The following is an 8,823-nucleotide window of genomic DNA, read 5'->3' on the forward strand; positions in this document are numbered from 1 at the left end:
CCCGCACCCAGCCCCGGGCCCCCACAGCCTCCCGCGACCGCGGGCGCTGTCTCGGAATCCCGTCACCACCCCAGCGCCTCGGGAGAGCCGGCGGGGCGAGGCTGCGGGTCCACCGGGCACCGGAGCGCCCGGCCCGGCCCGCGGCCGCGGGCGAAGCCCTGCGCGGCCCGCACGGCGCGGCCCGGACTCGGCGGGCGGACGCTCGCGCGCCCGACCTCGGCGGGAGGCGGCCGCCCGCGAAGATGGCCCTGGGCGCCGCGCCCCCGCCGCCCCCCAACCAGAAAACTGGGGAAAAGTACGCGGCAAAGAAAGAAACTCGGGCTCGCGGCGCGGCGAGGCCGCCGGGCGGAAGCAGGCCCGGCCGGCGCGGGGGTTACCTGGGATCTGCCCATGGTCGGTCCGGGGGTGCCGGGACTCATCGCCGGGTGACTCCTTTGTTGCGCGGCCGCCCAGGCCGGGCTGGCAGCGGCATACTGGGCGCCCATGTCCTTGCCCAAGCCCATGCCCGCGGCCGCCTGCTGGCCGCCCGCCGCCGCCCCCGCCGCCGCCGCCGCCTGGGACTGGGGCTGCGACGGCGGCGGCGGCGGCGCGCTGGGGCTGCTGTAGTCGGGGTAGCTGCCGCCGTAGCTCCGCATCATGGGGCTGGGCGAGGTGAGCAGCTGGTTGAGGGTCGGGGTGGCCCCCGACGGGTGCTGGTTCTGCCCGGCGAAGCGCTGGAAGCCCCCCGCCGCCGCGCCGGCGGCCGCCTTGCTGAGGCTCGCGGCCCCGCCGCCCCCGGGGCCCATCATCATGCCGCCGCCCTGCTGCCGGGGGGAGCTCAGCACCCCGTACCCCGAGGACGAGCCCCCATAGCTGCCGCCGCCGCCGCCGCCGCCTCCTGCTGCTGCTGCTGCCGCCGCCGCGGCCGCCGCCGCCACAGCTCCCGCTCCTGCTCCTGCTCCTGCTCCTGCTCCTCCTCCTCCTCCTCCTCCTCCGCTGCCTCCTCCTCCTCCTCCGCCTCCGCCGCCGCCGCCGCCGCCGCCCGCGCCGGGCCGGCTGTAGCCCGGATAATGGTTGTACTGGCTGTTGGGGTACCCTTCGTGGGAGTTCTGCAGGGGGTCCATGCTGCTGGGGGCCCCGGCGGCGGCTGAGGCGGAATGCATCATCCCCATCCCGGGGCTTTGTTGTCCGCCATGTTGATCAAAGCAAGGCCCAGCGCGGCCGCCGGGGCCGCCGCTAGCAGGGGCAGCGCTGCCATAGTAATTATTAAACTCCGAGACGGCCGCCTGGCCGCCGCCCCCGGGCACGGCGGCCGGCGACTGCTGCGCGCCCAGGGCGCCCAGGCCCGGGTGCTCGTAGCGGCCGCCCGCCGGCTCCCCCATCTTGGGCGGCGCGTCGTCCTCGTCGCCCGGCTTGCTCAGCAGCGGCTGGCCCGGGGGGTCGGCCTGGCTGCCCGCGGCACTGTCCTTGGCGCCTCCATGTTGCGGCTGCTCCATGTCGGGGCCCGGCTGAGGCGCGCCGCCGCCGCCGCCCGCGCCGCCCAGGCTGTTGTTGGAAATGGGATGTTGTTGCTGCTGCTGCTGCTGCTGCTGTTGCTGCTGCTGCTGGAACTGGTTTAGCTGCTGCTGTAGTGCGTGGTGGTGGTGGTGATGGTGGTGGTGGTGGTGGAGGTGGGCATGGTGGTCGTGGTGGTGGGCATGGTGGTGGTGGTGGTGGTGGGGCGGTGCGGCGGGGGCCTCGCCAACGGCTTTCAGTTTGTGGTTGGGGAGCAGCCCCGTCTCCATGGCCGAGCCCGGGCCCGACGAGGAGGAAGAGGAGGACGCCGCCGCCGCCGCCGCCGCGGAGGAGGAGGAGGAGGAGGACAGCGCGGCGGCGCTTCCAGCCTCCTTGAGAGCCGCCTCCGAGCCGCCGCTCTTGGCGCTGCTAGTGCTGGCGGCGGCGGCCGGGGCCGCGGCGCTCGCGTTATGGGCCATGTTCAGCTCGTGACGGGGGTGCAGGGGGTGGTGGTGCACATTATTCAGGCCGCCGCCGCCGCCGCCCCCCAGCATGGGTCCCGGTGCCGCCGGTGCCGCCGCCGCGCCGCGCGCCCCCGCCTCCAGGTCCCGGGCCCCGGGCGCCGGCCGCGGCCCGGGGGGCGCCCGCCGCTCGCCGCTGCCCGCCCGCGCCCGCGCCGCCGCCGCCGCTGCTGCCCGCGCGGCCATGATCGCCGCGGCGTGGCGAGGCCGGGCGGGCGGCGGGGGGAGACAATACCCCCACTTTTCAGGCCGCGGCCCCTCCTGCGCGCATCCACGCGGCCCGCCGGGAAGCCGCCGGCCCCCTCCCCCTCCGCAGGCCCCGCCGGAGCGCCGGGCCCGGGGCACGCCTTACGGTCTGGGCCTGCTCCCGCTGTGTGCTTTCACGGTGAAAGTTTTTAGTTCAGGTTTAAACGAAACTTTTCTCTTTTCCTCTCTAACCCGGATATGGGTAAATACACGACCGGCTGAGCCTATCGGGCCCAGCATGGCACGAGAAGGAGCCGAGCGAGCTGGAGCAACTATTATCCCACTTCTCTCTGATTGCTCCTGTGCACTCGCAAAACGCGGACTGGACTCGGCGCGGGCCGCAGCCGCCCGCCCGTGCCGGCGCAGCCTCGGGGGCCGGGGGCCGGGGGCCGGGGGCCGCGCGCAGGCCCGGGCCAAGGCCGGCTGGGCAGCCGCTCGGAGCGCGGCGGCGAGAGGCGGCCGGAGCTGCACTTTCCCCTCGTGCCTCCGTCTCCTTGCCAACCGGGCGTTCGCGTGTTTGTTTTCGCGTCTAAAAGGAACGCTCCAAAGGTGGAAAAACGAGTCTGTGGCGAGCAGACAAAAGAGGGAAGAAGGGCTGGGGCACGAAGTTGTCCGTGGGCCTCCGAGGTGACGAGGAGCCCACGGAGGAAAGAAAATATTTGGGCGATCTGCAAAAGCGCTGGCTCTCACAGGAGTTATGTAATTTTCCAGAACGTTGGCCTCCCTGCCTTGATTCCTGGCCATCGGCGTGATTCCCACAACTTCTTCCAACTGCAGAATTCAGGAAGGGCTTTCGGGGAGGGTTAGCCGCGTTCGAAGAGCACAGAGCCCTGTACACAGCAGGTACTCAATGGATGCTCACCGATGCCGGCACCTGCCCCAGAGATAATGGCTACGTGGCTGTTTTTAAGGCACCCTAGATTCCTGTGCAAGGAGTCTGTGGGGAGAGCTCGCACCCCTGTGTCCTCTCTGTCTCGGGCACACGCAGCCGAGGGTCACGCGGCACACAGCTTTCCCACGCAGATGCCACTATTTGTCCAAAGTCGAATCCCCCCCCCTCCGGTGATGTAGTAGCACCTTCCAGCGTTATTTCAGAGGGTAACGGGCACAGAGAACCCTCTTGAGAAAGTTTCTTTCCAAGTAACATGAAACAAAACTCAATAGATGTTAAATGTAATATAAATACAAGATCAATAACTATAAAACAGTCCAATCTAATGTAAAAGCAGAAATAGTACACAGTTGTGTATTGCAACAGTTTTTATTATGAGTTTACCACCTAGTATCATTATGAGTATCTTTAGTAACAGTACTTCTTAAGAAGTACTCTCCAGCTCTCCAGGGGTCACACTCCCAGAAATGAGATACACGATTTTGGTAGAGTATAGTTTTCCAAAATCATTTCATTCCTCAGCTTTCCATAGCAAGCATTTCGGCTTGTTTCGGATGCACTAGTTATGTATGCTTGACCAAGTGTAAGCATGTTACCTGACTAGAGACAGATAGCCAGACGGAGCTACTGGTGACTGGTGGGGGCGGGGAGCCAGGCGCACACCCAAGGGTCGTTATTTGGAGAAGAAACAACAAATTGCCATTCTGTCCAAACAACTGGAAAACGGGTAAGAGACAATAACAGAACTGTAAGAGGAAGTCATGCCAAATCATCAGTTTGTGCCAAGAGAACACTACATCTCTTTTAGTGGGCCTTTTGACATTTTTTTCCCTGGCTTTTCTCTATATATTCAAATACATACTAATTATACGTATTAACCACATATGTTGCATTTTAAAGTTTTCATATGCAAATATAAATGTTTTATGTATCTATATACATGTATTCTAAAATCAATCTTGTTTATGCTTCAGACATTGATAATCAAACTATATGCAAATAATCATACAGTGCTTTTATTCAGATTGATAAGCTAGATCAAAGTCAGTTCCTACAAGTTCAGCCGTACGTCCTGGCTGCTTTTCACAACTAGTCCTAAAAGGGAATCGCCAAGTTCACTTCTGGGCCTTAGAAATATTTTTTCATATCAGAAAAAAAATCACAAAACTAAAAAGAGAATTCGACATATAATCCACAATCTCTGTATATTCCGTTTGCTTCAGCAAGGCTTCAGCTGGAAGACTGGGACCAAGAGCCTGTAAAACCCAGGCCCCAGCACAATGACAGGGGCCTGCTCTAAAAGGCGACACATGCCAGTTCTTCCTCTCCAGCAGCAGATGCCACACCCTGACGCAGACAGAAGGCAGTGCAGCCTGCAAGAGAAACACAGCACAAAGCCCGCAGGACTTGGTTTTGTGTTTTCTACCACGGAGAAGGCTGAGACCTCTTTCTGAAACACCTTCATTGGAATCCTATTTCTCCAACCATAGTTTCACTTAAGCACCCAAGACTTACTACACAAAGTGGAAATTGTCAGGGGTTGGTTATAAAGAGAGGAAATAGGTTCCCATTTCACAAAAGCAAGAATTCACCCACCGATTAGCATTTCTGCTGTGTCGCTTGCCTCAGTTACCCTGGATGGCAATTCTACTTTTTTCTTCCTTTTGGATGAAATAAGATCCCGGACATCACCGTGTGCCTTTTTCCTGATGAGTTCCTTACTTTTACACCCCTTGTCTGAATTTCCAACCACAGTGACAACTTTAGTAAGTTTCCCTAAGCACCAGGAGGAGGGGGAGCCTCAGCCCCTGCCCGTGGCCTGAAGCCACCTCCCACCCACAGGGTGCTCCTAGGCCATGTTTAGCCAGAGGATTACCCATTATTTTGTTAAACATTCCTTTTTGGTTACAAAAGCGTCGGGGCTTTTTTTTAACTATATGGAAATATTAATATTCAAATTCTGCCCCTTTTGAATAAGTTGTAGGACACTGAATAAAAGGCTCTTCAGCTTGCCCACTTACAGAGGGTTGAGCCAGATGGTTGAGCCGCAGTCTGTTCTTTCCGCCTCTTCCTAGCCCATCATACTCTGTTTGCTTTCAGATCAGTCCCCTTTCACTGTTCTACTTATTTATTCCATGACTGAAACCATCACAACCCACTGCCCATCATATTTCTCAGTATTCTTTATGTAATTTGGAAGCAATTTAGAATAAAGCCCTGTCAAGGTTTTACAAATAAGAACTATTAAAGAATAAGGCTTTGGATACTTGCTTTCCTTTTAGATTTATGAGAAATGCGATGAATGGAGCTAATGGGATTTCCCTACTGATCTTGGTCAGGGACTTTAAAAAGCACTAAACAATTGTCCTTTTCACTTCTCCGATTTAGATGTTGGCAGTGAACAACTCCGAGTCAATGAAAGATATGGGGTATAGCATTTAATCTGAAACAACTATGCAAATTATCAGTAGCAGTGAGTTCACGAAGGCAAAAAAAAAAAATTTAGGCAGGATTTTTTTTTTAAATCCAGGCAATAAACTAAATACACTTGGTAACTATGGCAAACAACAGCACCGTCACACTTCTAAGAAAATTACAGTGTGGACAAAAAGCCAGATACGGATAAACTACATTTAGCCCCTCAACAAATTCACCTGGAACCTACTTTGTGCTATCCTTAAAAATAAAAATATAAATATCACTTTGGTCCTATCTATATTGGGGAGATAAAAAATTAACCCACTGAAGCACACCACGGTCTAGCTGTGGACGTCGTGGAGAACTTGGCCAGCAAAGAAGCAGACCTGGGCTGCCCCATCCAAGAGCATTCCCTGCTGGCTGCCGTTAGCAGGCTCTTGCCCCTTACCCTAAATCTCCATGGCTGTGACTGTGACAAGAACCCATCACTGTCGAGGCCAGACTTCCTAGAACCCTAAGTCGAATTTCACTAAAGGCTATCTAACATATCCAGAAACATGAACAGTGATATTAAGGAAGGAACACTTCATTACATTTGGAAACCTTGTGCTTTTTAGTTTATCCTGGGCTGTCCGTGTTTTGAATAATGTGTCATGAATAGTTTTTATTGCAATCTGTCACTTCTATACTTTTTAGACGTGTGTGTGTGGACACGCATGCAGTAGCCTTTCTTTTCCCGTTATTTCCAGTATTGTCCTCATTCACATTGCTGATACTGAAATTCCCTTAGGGGGCACCTTACCAGTGCTTCTCAGTATTCTCCTACCTCATGTCCATAATCGTCCACATGGCTCCGATCATTGATTACCTGCTGCTTGGGTAAAGGCACCTTACAGGTAACTCCAGTCTAGTTCCTCGAAAGTAAATACTTGAGCAGTACACGTGTTTGAGAGAATGTAGAATACAGAACACAGAGGGGAGTCATCTGGAGCCCTAATGACCTCAGTTCCCTAGAAAGCTTCAGTGCCTTGTCTGAGAGCCTCCAGAGTCTCTCTCACACATGTGATCCTGTGCGTCACAGTCCTTGGAGAGCTCGGGAATAAGGCTACTTTCCACATACAATAAACAAACAACAGCTTCTACTGTGCAGTAATACAGTGCATCCTGGTTATTTTTATTTAATCTCATTTTTTTTTCTTTTATAAAAAGATGTATTTATTTGAAAGAGTTACAAAGAAAAAGAGAAATCTTCCATCCACTGGTTCACTCCCCAAATGACTGCAATAGCCAGGGCTGGGCCAGGCTGAAGCAGGAGCCAGGAACTTCATCTGGGTCTTCCACATGCATGTAGGAGCCCAAGTGCTTGGACCATCTTCTGCTGCTTTCCCAGGTGCATTAGCTGGGTTGGAAGTGGAGCAGCCGGGACACGAATTGACACCCATATGGAATGCCAGCATTGCAGGCTATGGGTTAACCTGTTACACCACCAACAACGCCAGCCCCCTCAAACCAGTCTTTAATTACTTTGTCCCTGGTGCATTTTGAGAGTCAGTGGGTACCATTAAACACAAATGATCCACAGTTGTCTGATTATTTTAGCAAAGGCCAAAAGACTTGGTTGTATGCTTTTCTCACACAAGATGACATATTTCCTTGCTGAGTTTGTGTATTAAAGTATTCCCCTAAAGAGGCCCAAGTGTCAAGTGTTTTCTTCTCTCCATCACTTAACAGAATGCACCACATGGCGGCACGTATGACTCTGAGGCCCAACCTTCAGTGGGATCTCCCTGGCTTCTCCCCTCTCCCTTAGGGAACTCAAGCCGCACCTCTGTGTGCAAGTGACTGCTCAACGTCGGAGCGTTCCGAGGGTCTCCCCACCCCCCACCAAGAGCAAAGGCCACAAGGAGAACTTCTAGGGGAAAGGGACTTCTTGGCTCAACTGCAAATAATTGCCGAGCTACTCCCCTATGCCAGCCACCAGCCCTGTGCTACGCCCCATGGCTGGCCACAGCAGTGAGCATTAAAAAGAAGTGATAATATCTCACACTGAAAGGACTTGCTAAACATTAATCAAATGGCCACTCCAATAAATGTATAATTACAGAGAGATAACAGCCCTGAAGGAAAGATACAGGAGGTTTCTTCCAGGAAAATAACAAAGGACCCAACAGACTGGGGAAACGGAGCTTGAGCTGCCTGCTGGAAACCGGGAAAGCAACCAGGAAAACAAGGGAGCTCAGCCCCAGACAGCAGGAGGCAGGGGGACTTGGGGTGAGGTGGCCGGGGCCCTGTGCTGGCCCAACAGGGCAGCTAGAGCAGGACTTGTGTCCCAAGGGCAGTGGGATGTTAACTGCTGGGAGTAGGCAGGGGGCTGACACCGTATCTGGGTTAGGGCAAGCACCCACTGACTGCTGGGAAGACAGCGCATTAGCAGAGGAGTGGTGGGAGTTAGAACAGGGCTCAGGCACCTGGGGCCATGAAAGCTCCCAGGGAGATATGATATTAAGAAATAATAAGGGGTCCGTGCTGTGGCGCAGCAGGTTAATGCCCTGGCCTGAGGCGCAGGCATCCCATGTAGGCGCCGGTTTGAGACCCGGCTGCTCCACTTCCCATCCAGCTCTCTGCTATGGCCTAGGATGGTGGTGGAAGATGGCTCAAGTCCTTGGGCCCCTGTACCCGCACGGGAGACCCAGAAGAAGCTCCTGGCTCCTGGCTTCGGATCAGCGCAGTTCCAGCGGTTGTGGCCAATTGGGGAGTGAACCATCAGATGGAAGACCTCTTTCTGTGCCTCTCCTCTCTTTCTGTGTAACTCTGACTTTCAAGTAAAAATAAATAAATCTTAAAAAAATAATAAAAGGAGACCATAAAAATTCATGGTTTTTTATTTTTAAATTTATTTAAAAACCAAAGAGACAAACAGGTCATCTCCTATCCATGTGTTCACTCCCTAGATCCCTACAATGGCCAGGGAACTGGCTCCTGGATTTGGTCTGCTCCAGCCCTGGCCATTGTAGGGATCTAGGGAGTGACCAGGGCTGAGCCAGGCCAGTCAGGAGCCTGGAACTCCATCCAGGTCTCCCACATGGGTGGCAAGTGTACTTGGGCCACCTTCCACTGCCTTCCCAGGTGCATTAGCAGGGAGCTGGATCAGAAGTGGAGCAGCTGGGACAGGAACCAGTGCCCAGAGGGATGCTGCATCACAGGTCACACCATAGTGTAGTGTCCCTGTTTGGGTCATGACGTGGCTTCCTGTCACCTTTCTACAGGTGTAAA

General features: G+C 55.1%; 1 protein-coding gene across 17 annotated transcripts in view; it reads right to left on the reverse strand.

The window, feature by feature from the left end:
• The window catches only part of ARID1B (AT-rich interaction domain 1B), a 449,775-nt gene extending 446,934 nt beyond the window's left edge, over positions 1-2,841 (reverse strand). For 14 of the 17 annotated variants that reach the window (XM_051855227.2, XM_051855222.2, XM_051855223.2 and 11 more), the window contains exon 1: positions 378-2,841. In XM_051855227.2, the coding sequence (XP_051711187.2) occupies positions 378-2,180 (1,803 nt within the window). In that variant the 5' untranslated portion in view covers positions 2,181-2,841. The remainder of the gene's footprint in view (positions 1-377) is intronic. The other 3 variants (XM_051855228.2, XM_051855234.2, XM_070073347.1) reach the window with 3 other exon arrangements.
• Between the last annotated feature and the right edge of the window lie 5,982 nt (positions 2,842-8,823).

This window comes from Oryctolagus cuniculus, chromosome 5 (assembly GCF_964237555.1).
Source record: "Oryctolagus cuniculus chromosome 5, mOryCun1.1, whole genome shotgun sequence".
NCBI lineage: Eukaryota > Metazoa > Chordata > Mammalia > Lagomorpha > Leporidae > Oryctolagus > Oryctolagus cuniculus.